General features: G+C 35.9%; 2 protein-coding genes across 2 annotated transcripts in view; both read right to left on the reverse strand.

The window, feature by feature from the left end:
* The window catches only part of LOC134848029 (uncharacterized), a 498,722-nt gene that overhangs the window by 353,546 nt on the left and 120,120 nt on the right, over positions 1 to 25,056 (reverse strand). The gene's annotated exons all lie outside the window — the stretch shown is intronic.
* Positions 17,852 to 22,916, reverse strand: LOC134856914 (uncharacterized; the record flags this gene model as incomplete). Its single annotated transcript, XM_063873206.1, is given in 2 exon segments — positions 17,852 to 18,270; positions 22,786 to 22,916. Coding segments are annotated over 2 exon segments (434 nt in total), but the record flags the coding sequence as incomplete, so codon positions are not given.

The raw sequence follows: 25,056 nt of genomic DNA on the forward strand, positions 1-25,056 counted from the left end.
TATCTCGCTCTCAGTATATCTGTCTATCTAAGTATCTTTCTATCTATCTTTCTATATATATATATTATTTATGTTTTCTAGTCTTGAATAATGTAAGCATGAAAACAGTTCGTGGTAGTTTTAACCGACCCCAAGCCTATTTTTTCCGTTAAATACTGAGATAAGTTTTATCAGGTTCATCAGGCTTTGATCAAATAAAGTGTTCCAGGAGTTGACTTACTTTTTATCACATTATGTTTGCTTCGGTTGTTCAATTTTTTGTTTTGTTTTGTAGAAAACAGAAGTTGTTTTTTGTTCTAAAAGATTTGTATATATATTATAGAATTGTTTGTACGTACAAATCTCCAACCTAAAAATTAAATGAACTTTGTTATAAAGGTATTGTTGAGCTATATTCGATAGCAGTTTATGAAATAGGTTCTAGAGATAGTTATCTATTTATGTTTTTGGTTTTTAAAAGTAGTTGTATTGCAATGAAGGAAGGTTAAAAGTTTTACCAGGGTCTAGGTTGTGTTATAATTGGCTAAGCAATTCTTTTTAATCGGTATTAATATAAAAAGCTGAGAAGTGAAAATTCACCGAGGTCAATGATTTTTGTCGCGCCATCCACAGTCGCGCGTTGTATCGCTAAGCGATCAAAAAATCCTAAATCTTCTCTCCGAAAATAAAGTCTCGCAGTGTCAGTCACACATATTTGAGATCTTGGGCCTCCCGCAATAATGAGCTTGAAATGAGTCCCTAGAGTCGCCAAACACTCATTCTGCCCGGGTTAACCTCCAGAGTTCAAAAATGCTAATCATACAATTCCATAAACTAAGTCTATGAAAAAATACTAATCATACAATTTTTCATACATTTTGCTTAAATGGTCTCTTCGAATTTTCGAAAAACTTTTCTCTTGTTTTGGCATAAATTTTGGTGTATCGTACAAAAAAAAACTTTTCGTCAGAAAAAATGCTAATCATACAATTTCCATATATGGAAATTGTATGACTAGCATTTTGTTTATGGCGACAACAAAAATTTTCGAATTAATTTTGAAATTGCCCCCGAACAATTTTTTGTTTTTTTTTTAACCGCAAAATGATTTTTGTACTCAAACAAACTTTTTTTGCAAAATTTAGTTTTTTGTGTGTATACCGTAGTCCTGGATAAACTAATATTGGATTTTTCCCTTTTCTCTTGATAACATTTTTCAGAAATGCTCGAGACTCCTCTTTTTTTGCACGGCATGTTTTTGTATGCCTTGATCAATGTCTGGTAATTTGAAAATTCAAATTTTAGAAATAATCATCTTTGACAATTTTTGCCAAAATTTAAAAGTTTGATACTTTTGTTATATTCTACTAAGCGTTCCTTGCTGGTTAATTGCTTAGTAATTTTATCCTAAGTTATATGTCTCGCCTTAGATCGTCAAGTTGTCTTGGCAAAAGTTCGAGTAGAAACAATAGTTAGAAAGGGTATGAATTAATTAGTTGGTTAAAAACAAAGCAAAGGGTTATTAGATTATATAAACGAATCGAACAGCTTAAAGAAATATACCTATGAGGAGAAGTTGAGTTAATCTCATTTTGTTCATCAAAATTGTATCTTCTTACTAAGGGTCGATGGTTGTTTAGTATTCTTGGGTCGCCCTTGATTGTGTCCACTTCGGCACTTCTGGTAGGTCGTCTGTATCGTCTTTGCCGTAGTCCTTTTGGTACTTGTGGTCCAGACTTCCTCAGGTGTGGGTATCTCAAGTATCTCGTTTTATAAGTTTATCGAACTTTAAATGAGAATTTATTCTCTATTTTAATTGTGAAAAAGCCTAGTTTAATTTTATTGTTAAGGCAGAAAAGAAAAATTATTTATTTTGAAAAGATCTGACTTAAGAGATCTGACCTGCTGCTTACTGAGCAAAACGAAACACTGAAGATTTCAGGCCGGTCTTTTTGCTCATAAGCATAAACCGACGGCTGATTCAATCTTTAATTATTGAGGTTCCACCTGCTCCTTTATTCTCTCTTTTTTATAAGGGAATTTTCAATTATTTTTTATTTGATTTTTTCAAATCAAATATCTTTAAAATATTAGTCCTCTTTGATTAAAACCGCAGCCTTCAGTTTTGTCTGATTAAAAACTCATATTACTCTCTCTGATGCATCATATTGCAGGTGCATCTCTGCTTAATCGAAGAAAGGAGAATTTCAGTGCAGCCGGCAAGACCGCTAAATATTCATCCATTTTGTTTGTTGTTGTGTGTTATTAATCGCCGCCCTTTTATTAATCGCGGAGTGAGCATGAAAACATGAGAAAAAATGGACAAAAATTTAAGAAGGAGTGGATTTTCAAAACAAGATTTTATAGTCCTAATAAGAGTAAATCAGTCAATACCTGATTTAGTGAAAAGAGGCTTTAATTTAAATGACACGCTCCAATTTAGAATTGGGGCGTTAAATAAACAATTAGGACAATGGTCTTTTGTCTGTGTAGTATTTTCAAAACTACAACTCACCCCTTTTTATGAAAATTAACCTGTTTGATTCTTACAGTTACCATGGTGAAAAATTAAACACTTTAATGATTAAATACTTTAGTTATAACATTTAGAAAAAAACATCAAATGAAAAAGTTATGTAGTTAAAATAAGTTAATGGACTCAAATTTAAACATGGTTTTTGTTCTCTAGAGCTATAAATTTCATCTAAGAGCTTCCTTCCTGCTTCTAGCTCCACATTGTACGCTCTGAGGATCGCTATCTTCCTCTGTGAAGCCTCCAGTTTTTGTTGTAACTTGACGATTTTCTTTTTCTTGATTTTATTCTTAATTCGCAGTCTGCTCATCTCGTCTCTAACCTCTTTAATATCGTCTTGCTCTTCCTGCTAGAGTCTTACATATTTTGGGAAGGCAGTTAATCCCTCAAACGGGATGGTAACTTGCGTTCCCCCTGCTTTCAGGATGTAGCCTTGCTCTTCTCTCTTCTTCAGTTTCCAGAAGTTGGTTTCCTCCTTTATCACCACTTCTTGTTGGGCTATGAACTCGACAGGCATCATCGCTTTTTCCATTGTCGTCGAGTTGACGACTTCAATAAAAGATGGCAGTTTCCATCTGTTGTAGTTTTGCTTTATTGAATACTTCAAACTCGTTATAAATCTAGGGTTTTCAGTATCTATTTTTACTTCTCTGTTCTTCTGCAGTTCCAACCTTTGATTTAGACTGGGCAAATTCCGAGGGTTCTTATTTAACCCGTCGTCAATTGAAAAGGATTGTACTACTACAGATTTTCGTTGTTTCTTTCTGAGAGGCAAGGTTCTTTTAAACTCCTCGGGTGCTTGGTCAGCATTTCGGCAGTTCCAATTCAAAATTGGGCAATATTCCTTTTTGTTTAACATCAATATAAAATAAGTAAATATTCAAAACCGCGAATTACATTCGGATACTAAGGCTTATTATCAAATTTGAATAATGAAGGACATTTATAAAAGTGTAAAATTGTATATGTATATATATATAGGGTGGAAAATATAATCTTGTGGTTTCACACAAACCCACAGCGGAAAACAAATGAAAAAAGACAATCAGGGTGTTTATTAACCACAGGAATGAAGCGCTTTACAACTGGGTTCAGCTCAGATTTCAAACTTATGTAGTTAAATCAAAAATGGAAATTTGGGCATTAATTAACCCCTAATCTTAAATGTATGTCCACCTGGGGTCATCCACAGGCTTACCATGGGGTCCCCTTTTATAGGTAAAAGGGACTAGAAAAAACCGGGGGTAAATAGTGTATAATATAGCATGTTAAAAGGAGCTTTTTGTGTTTATTAATGTTTAAAAAGATATATAAATTGTGAGCGGAATACTGAAGTCTTGAGGCCTTACCAAATGTAGGAGTGTAGAGGAATTATATAAGGACATCGTTTAAGTGTGGGTGGAGAATTAATTCCAGGGGTCGGAAAAATCACAAGGGATGTGGCATAAGGGATAAAATTTTGCAGTACTAGGGAGGCATCTTGTACAAATAGTGATACCTTGATCGCAATTGGTAAGATGTTGATAGCTTGCCATATTTTGGGTCTGGGTATTTCCCCAATTTGCGCTTTTAACCATATTTTCGCATAAACAACAAGGGGAATAATGGGAAAGTGATCGGGTAAAAATTGGGACTTGGCAAATGGGGCATAAAATTTGTCCATATTTTGAAAAATGATTTACAATTTGCTCATGACAGTCTATGCAGATGAAGTGTGGTGGATGATGTGGCTGGTTTTTGTGTTGTTTTTTGAATTTGGATTTTGGTAAATAGTAAATCGGGCATTCAAGAATGAATTGTGTAATGGTTTTTCGAAAGTACTGTAAAATGGGCTGAGAAACATAAAGAAAATTTTGGGAATAAAAATAACAAGCTTGGAACATTTTACATATAAAAACTGGTTAACTTATCTGAAACATTTTTAATTGAGGAAAGATTAAAGCATAGGTCGATTCGAGGTTCGAAAACTGATGTTGATAACATCTTCGTCATTGTTGAACGCATTTATGATAATATTGTAAGATCTACTAGTGCTTTTGACAGTAAATTTTTCTTCGTCGTGGAAGCCAGGACAGGACCACAACGTTTGCAAAAAAAATCCAACTGTTCTTGATCGGGATCAATATAAATACGATTTAAATTGGTCGAGGAGATTGTAATCAATGACAAAATCAATGTCCATTACCAAGCAAAACGTTTTACAACTTCCTAAACAAACAGCATAACTGTTTATTCATTTTTATTTCCTTTACAGGTCTGACATTCGTCAGTCTGTTCTAAATTTAGTCTGTGAACATCCTGGCGGCATATTGGGCATAAGAATTTGTCAAAAATGATCTTAATTTTGGACTTAAGAGTCATGTAGCATTCATTACAAATAAAATGAAAGGGTTGTGGATACTTTCTTTTGTGAAGTTTTCTTAATTGAAGGGATGTTTTCACTTTCAGACAAACAGGGCATTCGTTTGCCATTGTAATAAAAAAAAGTTATGCCTAAAACTCGTCAAAAGCAATTTTTGAAAAACAGATAGGGCAGATGTTTTTGCTTTTCTCAATGCAATTATTGCATACAGTAACATAAGGATGTTTAACTATCAGATGTTCACCCTTTCGTTTGTTTCTGGATAACAGTAATTGGTTGCAGATATTACAGACATCATTTTCTGTCATATTAATTACATGAATTATCTGCCTGCAAATGGGGCAAGGAATTTTTGCGAATGGTGCACTTGCTCTTAGCTTGGGCTTACTGTAACAATTAGCGCAAACTAAATGTGGTGGTTGTGGAGGCAAGTTTTTTTGTAATTTTTTCATTTGATCGCAAAATTCAAAACATATACGACATTCAGGTGTCATTCTCACTGCTCATTCAATCTGGTCTAAATCGCAGGGAATGGGAAATGTTAGGCTATTTGCAAGACATAGTATTAAATGCCAGTATTTTTTGCTTGGTTTAATAATGGTGCTGTGTAGTTTAATAATGGTCCTGTGAAGGAGCGTTGGAACCCTCTAATTTGGACAAAGGTTCCTTCGTAAAAAAATATCATTCTAGTCCAAGGTACAATGTTCACATTCAATATTGGTAGGACAAGACTCCGGGTGATCAGATACAAAAAGAAAGAATGACCAATATCGGGAAGTGGGTAAATACAAAGTTCCTCAAGAGTACCCGTTTTGATGTATCAAACATTAACTATCATGTAAACTTGAAAATGTGGTTGTAACTCAAACGTTTTATTTATATGAATAACTGAAACTTGTGTTGGTCGTTGATATTAAACATCATTTTTTCTAATTAGAGAAAATAGGTTGATTTAAAAAAAAATGCATTTGTGTCGAAAACAAGAAAATGAATTAGTTCAAGGAAATTAAGGAGATTTCCTGGAACTGTGATTGTAGTTGATATACTGGAGTTGAGCTTACTCACATGTAAAAGATAAAAAAAAAATTTCAGAGTGTTTTTCTACTCCAATGAGTGAGTAACGTAGGTTTGGTAACCGGATAAACAGATTACGAGAGGTTAGTGAGACCATTTGAATGGAAATCGCTGATGACTTTTGGCAGATGACTTAAGCAAGTATTCGACAAAACTAGGATATTGCTTCCTGGCTTAACAAATCGTACAATTGCTTACTGGTTTAACAAATCGTACAATAGTATTAAATGCCAGTTTTTATTAGGAGTTTTCTATTTGGTAAAAGAGTACGTGACGATTGTTGTGTTTAAATAACATGAGTTTCTGTTCAATTATTTTACTCTCAATAAATAATTTCTTCACAAGCAGTTTCGAATATGGCTGAGTTTTTATAAATAAAGATGTGAAGAATATCTTTGTATCTAGGATTGATTTGCTTTACGATAATATCGATCGTAATTTTGATTATGGTGAAAGTCGTTGATAATTAACTGTAAATGGTTATCAATTGCTACAGATGGTAAAATTCCTGTTGTTACTTTTGGGAAATGAGGACAAGATATTACTAAGCAGAATTTTTGATTTAGTGTGTCAAGGAATTTTTATTTATCTCCAATTTTTTTTACTGGTCTAATACTTATACACAGAAGTGATTTCCTTCGAAACCGGTAATGACGACTGCTGAGCTGTTTCCTTCAAGTAAAGAACAAATAAAATCATTTTTTTGTTTGAAGAGTCAATTTCAATTCCTTCAACAGTTTCCTCAGTATAAGTTATTATCATAAGGTGAATACAATCATTCGGTTTAGTTTTTGGTAATCTTGATGATGCTATTAATGCTGGTAGTTTGTTTGCGTAATCTGGGAGTTGAATTAAAAAACGATTGTCTCGATACAAAATTCCTACCAACATTTAAATGTTTTTATTCAAGTAAATTTTTTGTATCGTGGTATTTTCTCACACAAAAATGAACTCCTTCTGAAGTAATTTTTATGATAGCAGAATCGTTACTTTGAAGAAACGAACAGATATAATTATATTTTGGATTCGATTTTTCAATGACAGCTTCATGAATCACTTTTCCTGGATAAACAATTAGCATGAGGCGTATAAAATTATTGGTTATTAATTGAGGTACGTCAACAGCTGCTATTCGTGTAAACAGTTTATTTGTAAGTGTGGGAAATTTAATTGGTAAAAGAACTTGTCTGTCTAAAATATCGACTAGCATTTAGTCTATGGGGATGCACAGATTTCTTGAGGGAATTCTGAAATAGAAAATTGTTGCCTTAGATTGGTGTTATAGTTTTGTTGTTGTTGGTTGGATGAGAGATTGTTGTGCTAGAGATCGTTCCTATTATATTGTTCTGTACTAAATGTTTATTTTGGTTATTTAGGTCTGGGTATAAGCCAGGTTCGTTTCATGAATCTGGTGACAAAAAGGGTACTACAGGCTCATTTCACTCTACCATAGGTATTGAAGCAGTGCTTTCTTGGTAAGTATTTTGATTATGATTTGCTGTCGTATTTGTTTTGTCTTGAGTTTCGCAAAGCTGATAATTCAAGATCCGAGTTTTCGATTGAGAAAATGGAAATAAACTGATAGAACGAAAAAGTTATACGTTGCACCTAATATTATCTTCCAGAAGCTCATAGTACGATTTGTTAGCTTAGTGATTTCCAACGCTTTAATAATTGTTACTATTACTTCTAGCAGGAATTTGAAAAAAAAACAGGCAAAATAAATTCGGATTTTCTCTAAGAAAAAAGCGACAAAACCGAATGTTCCGATGAAATTTTTTACAAAAAATCCCGGTGAAAACAGAGAATCTAGATAAATTTTTTGGTTTAAACCCATTCTGGCGGTTAAAGCGTCGGAATTTGCATAATCCATATGTCGATTGTGGAGAACAAATCTGGTAATTTTTTTGAGAATAGATGTTGATGCTGTGTTATGAATAATGTTATCCCAAAATGCTTTTAATTGTTTTGGGGTATACATGACTGCGCGTCTCGTATCGTATATGGGAAATTCCGTAATATGGCCTATATCTTGTGGAGCGAACATTAACGGAGTCTTGAAAGGTATTGGAGCCGGCATTATTTGGTACCAAGATAATTTATCATCTAAATAATTTTGAAAGGCATTTTTGTAGCCACCAACGCAATGTATTTCGTTGACAAAAGGAAAAGTTTAGCGGGTAATAGGGTCGACAAACATTGTAAAAGATCGGTATTCGATCAAAGCATTTTTTGAGAACTTTAGGAGGTGAACATTTTTAGGGCAGTGATACAGCCAGCCAACTGCTCCATCGGTGTCCAAAAATTTAGAGCGGTTGCCAGTTAGCATGTATCCTGCAAGCCTGATATTTCGTAAGGCTAACATCATTATTGTTAGAATTTGTGTTCTTTCGAGTTCACATTGATTCTGTAAAAATGTCATTTCAGAATATCTGAGTTGTTAAGCATTGAAGTACATTATGTAATCTAAATTTGCAATCAATTTCATCGGTACCATGTAATCTAAATTTGCAATCAATTTCATCGGTTCGTAATCAATTTCATCGGTACCTACATGGCGCCAAAGAGGATCCCGATTTTTATGGAGGAATGAAAAATTTCCTGATCCCAGAGGATAGTTCAGAGGTTTTACTCTTATTTAATCGTTCTCATTTATTTGCCTTTGATAGTAATTTCTAAAAAGATATAAAGCTACTGGTTTGCTGCAGACTTGTTGCTGCTTATTGTAAACGCGAATTTTTAAGTCTAAGCCGCCATTGGGTGCCGATCCCTCACTCAGTATACTTGCGCATTTTCGTTTTTTGAGAAAACAATTTTGTGACTACGCAATTTTCGGGCATGTCCCATGTGTGAGCATAAGGGTCTAATGATGTGGATTTGCATCCGCTTTCGAGTACTGTGCATGGTAATAGGATACCGTAAGGATTTTGTACTTGTTTTGTTTCTAGATTTATTTTGAGTTTAACTTTCTGCATAAGTGTTTCATAGCTATAATGTTTTACCTAAACTCTATAGCTATTTTTACAAAAGCGCGCGGATCATTAACGACTGATAAATTGCACTTCAAACTCTCAATTGAAAGAACAACAATTCGGAAATTCCAGAATCGGTCTTTTCCAAACGCTGAAACAAAATCAGTTTTGCTCGAATCAATCTAAAACTCACTCAGCTCTCTCAGAAATTAAATTCAGCCATCAAAACACACTCTACGAAAAACATTTAAGTGATCACAAACTCAAAAAAAGTGTGTCAATGACATACATTCAATGCGAAAAATGAATCGAAAGACAGACGACAGAAATTTTTTTTACAAGCGGATTCATTCCAGATGATGTTAAGACTTTGGAACCTCCGGGCAGAAAGGTCGAACAAACATCAAACTGGCACCCTCGGTGGCATAAACGACCACTATCCGCCAGTAAACAAAAACCAACAGACACCACCACTTCATCACCAAAGGAAACGCCCGAGAACTGCTTTCCTCGAGGCCATCGACAAAGAATTTCCCAAAAATCATATTCAGCGAAGACGCGACAAAAACACAGACACCAACCACAAGTGAAGACGACATAAGCCGTCCAAACCGAAGACTACAAAGCAATGGCAGACACACAAACCGATAATCCGCAACCAGAGACGAACGATCACTGCGTGAGCCGGGTCAACCCCAACATTACCATTCAGGAGGAATGTGCAGCAAACGAGGAACCCCCCACAATGACCAACAAGCAACTCGAGGCAAGGCAACAGATGATCACGATGGGTATAGTGGCCACAAACAGTAAGGCAACAACGACGGAATCAGAAGAGACACCCCTCTGTTTCGTAAAAAACAACAAGAGATTCTTGCCGTAAGCTTCCTTGCCGCCGCAACCAGAAAATACAGAAATTTGAGACCACTCGTCAATTTTGTTAAAAAAACGGGATTGGGAATCGATTAAGTCCTCAAACGGCTAGTATTGGTACAACGTACGCAACCGATTACACGTCCGTGAGGACTGCCTGCCCATTGACGAACGTATCGTCGTTCCTACACAGCTGCGTCAGACAGTGCTCGACAGCCTACATTTCACATTCCATCTTCAGAGCCTACACATCCAGGATCTGCCGCCATGCTGGATCTATTTCAACATGTATGGTTCCCGCACATACATCGTTCTATTGTCTAGCTGACGCAAAGCTGCAAGCATTGTACAGAACAAGGTAGAAACCTCATCCCTATATTAGGAAAGAAACACTCATTCCAAATGGAACCTGTTGTAGAACCTGATGAGGAGGTACAATTAGACTTTGCCGGCCCCTTCCTGATGAGCAAAATTAGAACGCTTTCATCTTAGTTGCAATAGATAGATGGTCAAAATTCTGCACAGCAAAAATTGTCTCAAATACCTTGGCGGATGTCGCCATAAAATTCATGCAACGATATATTTCGAACAATGGGATACCATGGCGACTACAATGTGACCAAGCCCAAACATTTCGAGCCAAAAAATTCCAACTTTTTTGTAGTACAAACAACGTAAAATTACTATTCGCACCGGTAGATGATCATAGAGCCATAGGGGTAGTAGAAAGAATGATACAAACATTAAAACGTAGGCTAGGGGCAATGAGAACATATCAGTCCAACGCACCGTACAAACTAGCATTTGATGGAGCCGAAATATTAAAATTTTACGAATAACACCACACGGCGTAACAAAAATCTCACCATTCGAAGCACACATGAGTAGAAAGCCAAATACTCTTTTACCCAACATGGCAACAACTAGCTCACCTAATAAACTGAATTGGGAAAATGCCACACACGCATGTTTAGATCGAAAGAACCTCACAAAGCCGCCTCAACCAGCAGAAACTATGCACGACTTGCAACAATGGTCTGAGGACGAGGTATCAGTAAACCGACGCTCACAGATTGCACCAAAAACTCCAGGAACGATCAAACCAACAACACAACTGACATCAGGTGCACAATCTAATAGAGTCATAGACATAAGTAAGGATAATCTGAATACAAGGAACAAAAGGATACAGGCACCAATTGACAGAAATATTAAAAAGCGATTAGATCAAGTGGCGAGAAAAACAATCCGAGTGGCTACTAAGATGAAGGACCGTAAAATATTCGACCAAAAACACAAAACTATTGACAGGAAAATTTTAACGTACACACCACTTACAGCATGGGTGCAATCATTCGGGAAACAACCCAGAGTATTAAAAATAGTGTTGTTGCAGTTTTTCTTAATCCTTTAATCTACGGACCGTGCCGACCTTCACGGTTAAATTATTATGTCGCGTACAAATCCGCAAAGAGAACAGGACCTTGTTTACGTTTTTTATAAATCGAATACCCAAATGCGCCCCAACACAAAATTTTCAAAAAAGGATATGGAAACAGGACTAACAAGGAAAATGACGGGAAAGGAACAGGTAGCAGACAATCGAGAATAGTCGAACCAAACGACGGGCCAAACCGACTGGACAAAGAACAGGCGGACGCCACTGCAAGAAACCTCGAGGAATGAGCCTAAACACGATAGAAAAACTCAGCGCAACACAAGCCACGACAAAAGCCACGACAAAGGACACAACCGTGTCAAGCGAAACGGATAGCAATCGTTCATCGACGGCATCAGGAACATCCACGCCATCACCAAACAAGTTGAACCAAAATAAAACTCCGCCAGCAACAACTCAGCAAATACGATACCGTCAGTTTGTCACCGTCAATCAACATTGGCGAAAGCTTTGGGTGTCCCTATTCTGATCAACACGATCGACGAAGCAAAAAGCGATAAACAGCCATTAAGATTTAACATCGACTCGCGGCCAGAACAACCAACATCGCTGTCAAAACCGAGCCTGAAATGCCTAATTCAGGAAATGGTTTTTCTGACAAGGCACCCGAATATCAGGCCTGCTTGAAATTACTTGAGGCGATTAGTCCTAAAAGTACGGACAAGAAAAAGGAAGAAATCATAGACTTTGCCTCACCAGCCGACAGTCCTGACATGAACTTTTATTTCTCGAAATGAAGAAAACGGGAAAAGCAGCGGACAACATAACAGACGACACAACACACGAGGAAAATGAAAAGCAGGAAGACGACAATAACAGCAACGAGGAAACAAAGGAAAAAGAGAATAACAATGTCAACTGAAGGAAATAGATGTGGAGGCACCAGTCCCCAAGGGACTATAAACTCAAAGTTAAAAAACTGTTTGGAGGCACCAGTCCCGAAGGGATTATAAACTCAAAGTTAAAAAAACTATTCGTTTCTCTTCCCGCTGAAGGGGGAGTGTCATTCGGTACGGATGAATATACTTAGCATCATTGATGCATACCTTTATGTTTGACCCATTGATATAAATTCAATAACATGTTTGGTCAGTTGACCTTGTACGGCTGTACGCCGAAGTTAAAACAAGAGCAATAGCTCAGACGATAATTTATAATTCTTAAGAACAGCGGTTTATATCGAACTCACAACAAAGGTTCCGTTTATCAATCCGTTCGGATTCGATATACTCACGTTCATACATTGAGGTATGACACAAGTAATGATAGAAGTTTTTTTTGTGTGTCTAAAGCTTGAGTACGAAGCGAGGAAACGCTACCACGCATCTGAAGTGCTTTTCGAGAAAACACATTTAAGATCTCCAGGTAGTGAGCCGTCCACTGTTTCCACTTAATTGCAAAACGATGTTAAGTAGTAAACGCGCTCTCAATATGTAAGGTGCGTCAAGTCCAACTAGTTTGAATACGAACAATACAAAAATTGATCCGGGAAGTTGCTTGATGGAGCTCTTTAACTCACCACTTACAACTAATGAGTGTTTTGTGTGCGATCCCATTTCATCAAACCTGGCACATATGATGACGTGTTGGAACCTATTGAAATTTTGTTGTGCTCAAGAGTTGTCCCTGCTGCGGGCTCAGTGTTTCAGCAAGCCCAGGAGCAATAATTATAAGCTTAGATAACTTAAAAACACCAAGTAACAGTAAAGCAACCGAATCAGCTGGGCTCTCAAGGAAACCGAGATAACCATCCATGTAAAAAGTTTTGTAATACTGCGGAAGCCATTTTTAGATTTTTGGCCTGCTTGTCTTTTGCTTTTTGCTGAAGAAAAAACTTAGCGCGTGTCACTGAATCGCGGGCATAGATTATATGTCGTGTAAATTGAAACAACTCCGTATCTGATGTAGACTTTTCCAGACATGAGAAACAGAGAGACTGTTGATCCGATACCAGGGTATCAAGTAGATGGAACATGCCTTCTTTTTTTCACTGATAAGCACGATAGCGCTTGCGTTGAAGCGGAAAGTTCGAGGTTGTTTTTGTTAGTTTTTGTTAGTGAGTTTCAACTCAGTCTTCTGTAATTGATTTTTAAAGTCATTTAAGGAAGAAGATAATCTCATGTTAGTGCAGAGTTTTCGACTAACCAACAGCCGCTGCTGTTCAGGATTTTTTAGACGCTGCTGATCCGGATGAATCATTGGGAGGTTTCTTAGAAAGTTTATTCCAAGAAGATGACTTAATAGTGTAAGTTTTAAAGTTTGGAAGCTAATTTTGATCTACCTCTGCAGCAACAATTAATTCCATTTCTAAGAAATTTTACTTCTGAGGACTTCTATGGAAATTGTTTTTTGATCTAAAACCCCAAAACATAACCCCATAAAACATTTCAGGATTTTTGAATTGGTGTATTACCTTTAAAACTGGAGCAATTTCATTTTCTACGTTTTTTAACCTCAGATGAAAAGCAGATTTTGCTCATTGCTAACTAATACTGTTGCCGCACCAAAAAAGTTGGCAAACTGCCTAAATTTAAACTCTTCTGACTTCTGTTTGGTAGCACTTGCTTGTATTTTTTCATAAGCTTCAGATTTGTACTGTAATCATTCGTTAAACTCCAGTAATGTGGCGTGGTTTAAGTTACATTTAACTGTTTGAATCGACCAAGATGCTTTCACATTTAGTCACAGAAAGCTTAGCTAGAAGTGTGACACTTTCACAATCTTGTTTCTAAATAAAGGACTTAAACACTCCACCGAGGCTAGATATTGTTCAGGTGAACCCTATTATGAAGAGTTATGCGTACGCAAAAGGAACAACGTATCCATATGGGCACTTATTCAGTGTTCGGTTGACCAATTTCACACTGGAAGGTACTAATTGCATCTTTAGACATAGCTACGCTATACGCGCAAAATGGAATTTAAACCATAGGAGTCACCAGTGTTTTCAATTTTGTCAGTCTCACTTCATTGCTCAGGATATCGTTAGATTCAATTGCACTGTAAGTTTGCCCATACTAGTCACGCCATTGTAATGTATTGTCGTTATATTGTAATAGTTGACCTTAGTCTTCTAGTCCCTTGAAAATTACTGGGACGGGTAGTGGTCTTGTCTGTGATTCAGTGCCTGATGGATAGTAATCAGGTATAGGTCGCAGCGGTACGAAAGACAAAGCAGGGGTGTATGGGACAGTAATGGGCGCTGCGGGGCGTAAAAGACGGCCTGTAGAATTGGTGATTCTATTGTATTACATGCTATAGTAACCTGAGCGTAAGATTGATTGATTCGTCATTAAGTTAAGTAGTAGAGCAAACAAAGAGTAGAGTTCAAATAGTTTTCCCTTCGAAGATATCGTCCCTCTGATGCCAAAAAAATTTTTTTGGACGAAATCGGCGAACCACATTCCCCTCCAAAATCGGAACTAAGGAAGCTAATGTTATGAAACTCAGAGGAGGGATACTAGAGATGATTTGAGCCGGGCATACAAAAATCGGGGCCCCTCAGACCCTTGGGGGGCAAGTGATAACGGTCCCCGGAAGTGTAAATGGCCCTATCAGAACTCGGAAACTAGCGGCGGTGTTGGGCTCAAATTCTAGTATGTTGTAGGCCTAGTTAAGGGGAGCTTAAGTTTGGAACCCCAGGCCCCCAAAACCCCCACTTCCGGTTTTATGCCCTAAATCAACAAACCCACCCCTAACTTCCGGAAGGCGTTTCTCGGCCACCGATGTGCACAGGGAGCTGAAGTTTGGAGGGATGTTAGGTAGTGGCAAGCTAAATCTTGTATTATAATTTGAATCAAATCCGGCGGTTGGACCGGAAGCTATCAGCACTTGGAAAAACACCCCCTTAGACCAGAAATAGGCAATTTACGCGAAATGATGAACTGTGGCATAGTAATTTTATTGCGGCAATCGGCATCAGATACGGACCTCGAAAAAAGACCCCTTGTGAGTAAAAACCCTCCGGCGATTCCTTCAGGTGTTAATAGCCTTTTTCCGGAAAAAGCGATTATGGACCTTAGAAATGGGATAAGTTGTGAAGTATTAATGGGATATGAATGAAACTTGGTAGTTAAGATCCATGGGTGACCTTGGGTGACCTTAAGTTGACCTTTGGGCGTTTTGACCCCAAAGTTGCATAGAAAACCCCGAGATTAACACCGGAAAGTGGCGTTTTCCCCAGCCCAAACCCTGGAAATGAGAATGGGTCACCTTGCTAAGAATTGGGAAGAAAACTTATGTATTGGGAATTGAAGCGGAAGCCGATCTAGATACAGTTTTACCTTGCAACCTTGGAGTAGTGGGTTTAATTCGAATATTGGGTTCTTGGTAAACATTGGGTTCAATTTTGCTTGGTGAATGATCAAATAATAGCAATTCAACTGGACTGAAGAAAAGTATTGCCAGAGCAATCTGATAGTAATAGGACCATAGCATGAGAATTAAGTCTCTATAAAAGCATGAACGAACGGGGAATTTTTTTGGCTTCCCGGAGGTGACTTTTTAGTTTAATTTGACCCCCAATAGACGAACTACGTTCCCCTGATAGCTACAAGGTCGGGGTTGGAATAGAGTACAGATTGAAATTTTAGATGCTTGGAATGTTTTAGCTACCCATAAAAAGGGTCTCCCCCTACCCTTAGGAGCTCGGAACGTCAACGGGATATTTAAAATAAAGACCTAGGGAGGATTACTGAGTAAACATAGCATGCTTTGGAGGTTGAGTTGAACTCGAGAGCTGAAGTCACTGAGGTCAGGAATTAGTTGATTAGAATCTTATGACATTTTTTGCTTGGTCAAATTGTGACAGCTACCGCATACCGGGTAACCAATAAGCGTGAAAAGATTGATAAAAGAAAGCGAACTTGGCACGTGGCAGAGTTGACAAGGGGAGGGATATAGCCTTAAACATGTGCGGACGGGTGATTTAAGTGGATGTGAGGACTGATAGGGAATGGCGCGACTTAACTAAAGCTAAGTGTAAAGAAAGATAAGGAATTGGAGGGTACCGGAGAGCCTTCAAGAATCAGAACAGTGTTAGCTACCATTAAGAGTAGTTGGTTCTCGTCAGAGAAGAGAACAGTTTTTAACTATTATTGAGAGTAGTTGGTTCTTAGTTGGTTCAGAGAAAAGAGCAATTGATACTGGGAGAGAGTAGAGTTAATTCTCCGTTGATTAGAGAGAACAATTATTGCCAGTTAGTCATGTAATTGGTTCTCGGAGTAAGCGACCAGTGGATAGTTAGTTCTCTTCAGAGATTCTCTAGAGAGAGAGAGAATAGTTAGTGCTAGTGGAGTTAGTTGCAACATAATACAATACAGAATAGTTGCCACCAAAATAGCCCTTTCGGGATTGTAGATAGTAGTGAATCTCGGTCGGCCCACTGAATTCACTGCCCAAGGGACGACTTTGCGGTGTCGATAGGAAAGAGAGAACGAACCTAGAGAAGAAATCCCCTAAACCTACACGGCCCTTAACATAAAGGTATAAAAACAGGTTCAGACTGAAACAACAGACTATTTAATAAACGGTGCCTCCACTCGAATAAGAATGCGGCGCACAAAAGTTCGGAGCGACCTTGTAGGACCCAGAGGACATTGTATACTTTGTGGAAGGACATAAATATGGGAAACGTGTGACTGTACGCTGCAAAATCTAGCATTGCAATATCGGCGCCACGAGCTGCAAATCCAAAGTTCAATCCTGATTGAAGCCCAAGTATAGCGGCTACTCTAGCATATGTGAGTGAGAGTGAATAATGTACAAAAGTGAAGGAAACTCACCGTGAGGGACCGATGAGTACGCGATGTTTTACATGGCCCTTAAAACTTTGCTACTTCTCAATCATGCAACAATCTCAACCTTTCATAGAGAGCTTGTTTCGCTAATGCATAAATTTAGAAAGTTTTAGGGTTAATCAGCCAAAAATTCAAAGGATTGGTGACGGGGTCGAATCCTTGAGTGAGGGGAGCTTTTGCCAGACCATCCCCCCTAAGTACGCCCATGAGGGAAGTCATTAAAAACTGAAAAAAAAAACTTTTTCTTCTATGTTTCGAACAAAATGTTTTAATCAATTTTTTTTTCAGGCTGATGCAAACAGTCTCCTAATATCTTCGCAATTTTTATTTCCTCCATTAAGTCCGATGATTTGTCAAAGTTTCGTCGCATGCGAAAAACTTGTATAGAAAAATTTAATATATATATTTTTTTATTCGAGTTGCTCTATGAAACATCCGGAAAAACATCAAAGATTCCTTGCATTAATGGTTTGCTTATAAATTTGTAAATTTTTTGCGGTGCGATACCATGACAAAACCACTAATATTTCACAGTTTCATCAAATGAATAGCTTGTATAGCACTAATATTTCACAGTTTCATGGCATGAATAGCTTGTATAGAAAAAATAATTTTGTTGCGATTCGATTCGTTCCATGAAACAACGGGAAACTTTTCAGTTTCATCACATGAATATCTTTTGACGCCAGAACATCCCCTTTTTAATCCAGCTCTGAGGGAAATTGTTCAAAAAAAATGAAATAAAACAAACTTTTTTAAGTTTCTAATAAAATGTTTTAATTAAAATTTTTTCAGGCACTTTAAAGTGCAGTGCGAACAGTCATTGTGTCATGCTAATGCAAGCAGCCGGTCTTCTATGATATCTTCTATGTTGATTTTGGTAGTCTAGAATAGTGCGCATATTTAAACTCTTTACTTCATTGACCTCGTTTATTCATTTGAATAACTCTCTGTCCCGAACTTGATTCAGCAATTTCGTTTTCAAAATCATCCGGGCACAACTCAGGTTTCGCTTTGCAAACGATAAATGTCATCACGTAAGAGAAGGACAAGTTTCGTTTCAGCGTCGCGCCATGAATGAGGTACATACTCTTGCTTCCGCCAAGAGGGGGCAGTACGAATTTCTTGGTGAGTCCTTTTCCTCCAACTAACTTCAGACTTCCGTATCCGAACCCAACTTGACTGATCACATTTGCGCAGAGTTTATCATTCCACCTTGACTGAACAGAAACTAATTTTTTTTCAAAAACTTTAATTTGGACTGTACTGTGCTGTTTGTTTCAAATATATATGGCAAAACTTTCAGCTGTCCTAATTTTTTTTCCATTTTTTTCGTTTGTGTTTACTCAGTAAAAACTATTTAAAAAATTTTGTTAACATGTAGCACTGCTTAACTATTAATGTATACTATATATAAATGCACGTGACACGTATCTTACCATGCTTAAGCGTTTTTTTTGCTACAGTTAAGGGCATAAGGTATCTATGCGTGGTTACGATATATCGTATATTGTAATGCTTAGGAGTTTTTTTCTTCCATCTAGTGTTTGTTCCACCGAGTTAAAGTTAGCAGCACAAAAGTAGCATGCATGCGGTCAGAAAGTCCCTAGATTTTGCGATTTTGGTCTCCAGTTCAGTGTACGACATAAGACAATTTTTGAGATTTTTTCAGAAAACTCAATTTAAAAAAAAGTTTACAAAATTTGAAATTCCCAATCCTGTAGTTGGGCGCTGTGATAATAATCTCAAAGATTGCAAATTTTTCCTCCAATTATGACTGCTCAGATTTTTGTAGTTGTTGAGATTAGACGTGTTTTATGATTTCATTTAAATTTTTCAGAAAACTTCGATTTTAAAAAATTCTAAAGATTTGAATTTCCTAATCTTGTAGTTAGGTACTGTAAGGGTAATCTCAGAAGTTTTAAGATCTAATTTTTGCGTCCAAATGAGACGGATGAAATGCTCTTAGTTTTCGAGACATGACTTTTTTTGTGATTTTTCAAAAAATTTACAGAAAACCTAGGTTTATTTTTTTCTCAAATTCTGAAACTAAATAGGGGTTGTCAGAGTATAATCGAATACTAGCAAACCCCACTCTCAATTCTGACTGTTTACCCAAGCGAAGCTTGTGTGATCGAATGAACTCTCTTTTTTTCCCAACCTAAGTTGCAAATAGCTTTGCGACGCAAATATTGTTCAAACAAAATGTGTTCATTTTGATCATTAACCAGCTATCAAGTATAGCCAATGCTAAGGATATTAACAAAGACTGTTATTCTACAAATAGTACCTAAGCTTCGAGGTATCATGAATCTGTAGCGTAGGGGCAGGGAAGGAGACCGGCAACGAAATAAGAGGGCTCGAACCTGGGCAGAGTCTGATGTTTTTAATGAGTTTTTGAAAGTCAGAATGCGCAGTGGGCGCAATGTTTTACGCTGCAGATGATGTAGATGCCATTCATGCTATGCTAATTTTTTTTTGCGATTCGATTTGCTTCTTGAAACAACTGTAAAAAAACTCAACATTTCGTTACAAGAATGACTGACCTCGAAAAAAAAACGTAAGTTGGTTACGTTTCCATTCGCTCCATGAAGTAATTGATGATAATTCAAGGTTTCAGATCATGATAAGCTTGTATAGAAAAGCTTATTTTTTTGCGATTCGATTTGCTCTTTGAAACAACCGGAAAAATTCAAAATTGCAAGAAAGGTTTGTTGAAAAAACGTATTTCTTTTTGCAATTCGATACGCTCCATGAAACAAATAGTATTTTTTCACTGTTTCATCGCATGAATAGCTTGTATATAAAATTTTAATGTAAAGAAGAACTGTTTGAAACAATTTGAAATGTGTGATGGCTCGGATAGCTTGCTCAGAAAAAACCTGATTTTTTTTGAGCGATTCGGTTTGCTTTATGACTCAACCGGAAAAATTCAAAGTTTCCTTGCAAGACTGGTTTATTGAAAAAAAAAATATATTTTTTCGCAATTTGATTCGCTCCATGAAACAAATAATATTTTTTCACAATTTCATCGCATGAATAGCTTGTAAATAAAAACTTAAATTTTTTTAAATTCGATCATTTCCATGAAACGACAGAAAAGATTTCGATGCATGAAAATGTTGTATAGATAAAATTAAGTTGCTCCGAGAAACAAACGGAAAAATTTCAAGTATTCCTAGCAAGATTGGTGTGTATTAGAAAAACATCAAGTTTTTGCAATTCGATTCGCTCGATGACACAACTGAAAAAAAATCAAGGTTTTCCTGCGTGAATAATTTGCAATAGAAAAACTTAAATTTGCTACATTTTGATTCGCTCCATTAAATAACTGATATTTTTCCAAGGTTTCTTTGCATGAATAGTTCGAATAGAAAAACTTAATTTTTTGCGATTCGGTTCGCTCCATGAAACAACAGAAAAATTTTCAAAGTCTCATCGCATGAATCGTTTTGTATAAATAAACCTAGTTTTTGCGATTCGATTTGCTTCTTAAATGAACTGGAAAAGTTTCCTAGTTTCATTGCATGAATAGCTTGTTTAGAAAGTCGTACTGTAAGGAAAAACTGTTTGCGATTCAATTTTCTCCCGAAACAGCTTGAAATGTGTCATGACTCAAATAGCTAGCTAAGAAAAACTTAATATTTCGCAAAGCGATTTTGTTTCCTTAGCTTTCTTGATCAACTCTTAGCTTTTGAAAACTGATTTGCCCAATAAAAGAACCCTAATTAATCCAAACTTCATTGCTGCAATAGCATGCTTGAATAACTTGAAATTTCTGCAAAGCAATCTACTTTACAAAAAAATTTTAAGATCGTCACCTCATATGTTGTTTGAACAATTCTTCTTTTTTGCGAGCCGATTCTTTAATGAATTATTTTTGAACTTTATAGAAAAATTATTTGTAATGCTTGTTAGAAAAGTTATAAGTTTTTCGCGAATTGATTTGCTGAATGAAATAATTTGCTCAATTAAATACTTTTAAGTTACTTCAAACTTATAACGCTTGAATAGGTTGCTAGGTATTTTTGCGAACTGATTTACGAAATGAATCAATTTCCGAATTCTTTATTACGTGTTCCATTTTTCGCGATCGAAAAACATGTGCGTCATGAACAAAAATAATTGAGAAAAAAGAATAAAAATTGAATCTATTCGAAATTTACCAATCGAGTTATTCTAAATTTTCGCGTAGGCTAAGTTAAGAGCAACTACTAGTCAAGATCAAAGATAAAATGGTTTAAAAAAAGAATAATACTAATGATGGTTTAATTACAAAAATAATGAGTTTGAATTAATCAGCACTTATAATTAATTAAAAAGTCATCGAAAAAAAAATGTTTTCCTCGAAAAGTTTTTTTTTTTCAGAATGATATGTTGCACACTTTTACTACCGTTGCGCATCCTATTTTTTTTCAAGCTTACCCAATTTACGTTCGAATCTTGTTTGCTTAGAAAAGATATTTTAATTTTGAGATTATATTTTCACCGATTTAATATAATCTATGCGTAAAAAATGATTTCAAAAGTATTTTCATTATTATCTTGAATTAAAAAAAAAGCATTCAAGCCTAATTCTGGTACCTTGCTTTAGACATGCTAATATTTTTAGCCTATCAATCCTAAAAAAATTGCGGAGGCCTTGTTCTGGTTGATATATTTCATTGACGTTTAACTATGTTTTTTTAATCCAGCTCGGTCATTAAACTAGAACGATACTTCTACATTGGAAAAACAGGCGGAATGGATGCATGCGTTTTCGGTTCGGATTTCTAAGGAGCTGTATGCATGAATGGGGTTTAAATACAAAGTAAAGAAAGTTGAGAAACAACTAAAAAATACAAAAAGTATATAAAAACTAACGGAAAAAATTATGAAGAAAAAAATTAGAAAACTAGATATCACAACGTATCTTGGAAAAAATAACTTTTAAACTAGAAAAGAGAAAAAAATAGGTTTATAATTCAAGATAAACTGCATAAAATGGATTTTGTCGCTTGTAAGAAAAATCATTAAAGTAGGGTTCAAATCAATCATATTCAAACTCTTATTCATATTGTCTATAAAACGTCATTAGAAATTTCTTATTCATAAATGGTGCGGTTATTATGTTTTAGTTATTATGTTTTTATTATTAAACATTTGTACCCGTACTGACGAGAAATGGACTGCGATCGATTTTATGCAGATAATGTACCAGAGACCTTAAAAAAATGTATTTGAATAGATTTAAAATCGATTCATTTAATACAAAAAAGTAGCTTAACGATCCATTTAATCCATGCTAAGTCGATTTAAGCATCTAAATGGGTTATCGTAAATCGGTTTTTATTCAGTATTATGAGTAAATAAAAATCAATTTAAATCGATTTCAGTCTCAAGTTTGTCAGTGCGGGTAGCACTCATTGCAGACTCTTCTCTTTGGCTTGCGTCTTTTGTAGAGACATTCTTGAATAATTTCCAGACCATAGCGACAAAAATACGATTTTTCTAGACTTCGGTGTCTACAAAACCCTTTACAGGCTAAGATTTTTGAAATCGCAATGCCATTAGGCGGGATCTTAAACTTCTAGTATAAAATCAAGAATGTGAGCAGAGCTAGGAATTTCACTCTTGTTTGAAAAATCTATATATTGACATAAGTTATCAGCTGACCGTTCCTTTCAGCCGAACGAACTTTTGGCGCCAATACAGACTATTTAAGTGAAAAAACGCTAGCTTAAAAACTGATTTACCTTGACATAAGCCAGATTTTTTTCTCCGTAGTCGCTGAATTGGAGAGTTTTTTCCGCGTATTCTCTAGGTGACAGTCCGTTTTTTTGCCCTTGTTCCATGTACATGTTTACTTGGTACGTGCAGCAACCACCTAAAACACCAGAGTTAAATTGTAAAATTTGTAAAATTAGTGTTCAAAGAGCCGGGTGGTGGGTGCAATTTCACGCAAGCCGACAGTTCTTCAGTTCTCGAAAATTGAAAACCATTAGAACTACGAACAGAGGAAACTGGCCGAAATGTACTTCAGCATAATTAATTCAAAAAAGAAACGGAAACAAAAAGAAGCATAGCATTTGCACAACGAAATGATCTTGTTTTGTAGCAATCTAAATTTTTTTAGGAAGCTGTACTAATTAATATTATAAGCTGAAGAATTAATTATCTTCCAAAAAAACACCTTTCAAATGGTGAGAAATGTCTACAAAAAATGACAACGAGGATTTATGTCAGCTTAGTTACAGGTTATTGGAATTGCCGACAGTTTTGAAAGCTTGAGCAATAGTTTCCAATGACTTATTTTGAGGTTACAATTGAGATCTCCCAAGAAAATGGTGAGGTCCCTTTTATAAATTACATAGACTCAAAGGCTTGCATTTCATTGCATTGGTGTCACTAAAAACTTTTTACAATAATTATTAACCAGGTTAGGTCAATTACATTTACAGTTTTTGACTGTCATCACGATATCACTTTAAGATCGGATTGTCAGCTGTATTGAAATTGCCAGCAACAAATGGTTTTTGTGCCTATACCTATAGTTATGACCCTATTTTGCTAAAAGTTATACCTTTAGTTATGCCCCTATAAGTAGAAAAATCGGTGTATAAATTGTTTATAAAGTATAAACAAGACTGATTGTATCAGGGCGAAGCCCTGAATGTTTCGACTGCCTTTTAAGGTCTAGGGAGCAGTAATAACATGAAAAAATTCAACGCAATAAAATAAAACGAATTTTTTTATTTGAGATTTTTTGTGAAAATCATCAACCCACACGCCTTATAAAGTACAAAATTTTGAAATTTGCTCCTATTAACAAATCAATTAGGGCAAATAAGCTTACTTCGACCAATTTGGAACGATTTCTGAGACGGATTAAACCTCCGCTTACGCGTTAAGAACGCGAAATATATCGCGCGTCAGTTGTCCTAAATCGGCCAAAATGGCCAATCTTTAAACCCCCTAAATTTTACAAAAAAGGTCGCAGGTGAAATATTTTTTCAATTTTAGGCTCAGAACAACAATAACTTTTGAATGATTAAAAAAAATTCCGTCAAAAATGGCTAGTTAAAAAATCGAAGTTTGTCTGAAGACAAAAATTACAGCGAGCACAAATATTCCGCTACTTTCGTTATAAAAGTCGGACAAACCAGACGGTTTGTATCAAAACGAAGCCCTGAATTTTCCGACTGCCTTTTAAGGTCCATAAGGCAGTAATATCATGAAAAAATTAAATGTAGTTAATAACGCGAAATATATTGCGTGTTAATTGTCCCAAATTGGCAAACATTTTTAAAACCCCATAATTTTACAAAAAGGATTGCAGGTGAAAGATATTTTCAAATTTAGACTCAAGACAACAATACCTCCGATACTTTTTCCGCTACTTTTCCGATACAACAAATTTTCCGATACTTTTGCTTCAAAAGTCGGACAAAAAACGTTGAATAAAATTTGAATATATTGATTCTATTCGATTTGAATATGCTGAAATTGATTAAAATTGGCTGTAAACGCTTCAAAAATAAAGCTATAAAATGATAAAAAGATGAATTGAATCAATTTGGGCCTATTTACAAAACCATTCCAGACTTTATCAGCTCTGACAAAACAAGATTATGATCGATTTAAATCATTTTTAAATCAATCATTAATTCGATTAACCAGGTACATACTCAGAACTGAAAAAGAAACTAAAACAAATTTTTTGTTTATATTGAGCTGTCGGAAGAACTTGTGATCGATGTCTTAAAAAAGATTTAAATCAATTTCGACTAATTTTGCTAGCTAAAATCCATCCAAAATCATCAAAACTGTTTTAATTAATTTTTTTTGGGTTGTTCCAAAAAACTTTGTACTCGCACCGGATTTTCCTGGATCAGAATCGATTATAATAGAAAATTTTGTCTAAAATGTTGTTCTTATAATCTATTATTGTTGCAAATTTAAATCATAAATTCGATTATTTTGTCGTTTTTTCTCATAGAAACACAAATCCAATACAATATAAAAAG

The sequence above is a fragment of the Symsagittifera roscoffensis genome, chromosome 1 (assembly GCF_963678635.1).
Source record: "Symsagittifera roscoffensis chromosome 1, txSymRosc1.1, whole genome shotgun sequence".
Taxonomy (NCBI): Eukaryota; Metazoa; Xenacoelomorpha; order Acoela; family Convolutidae; genus Symsagittifera; species Symsagittifera roscoffensis.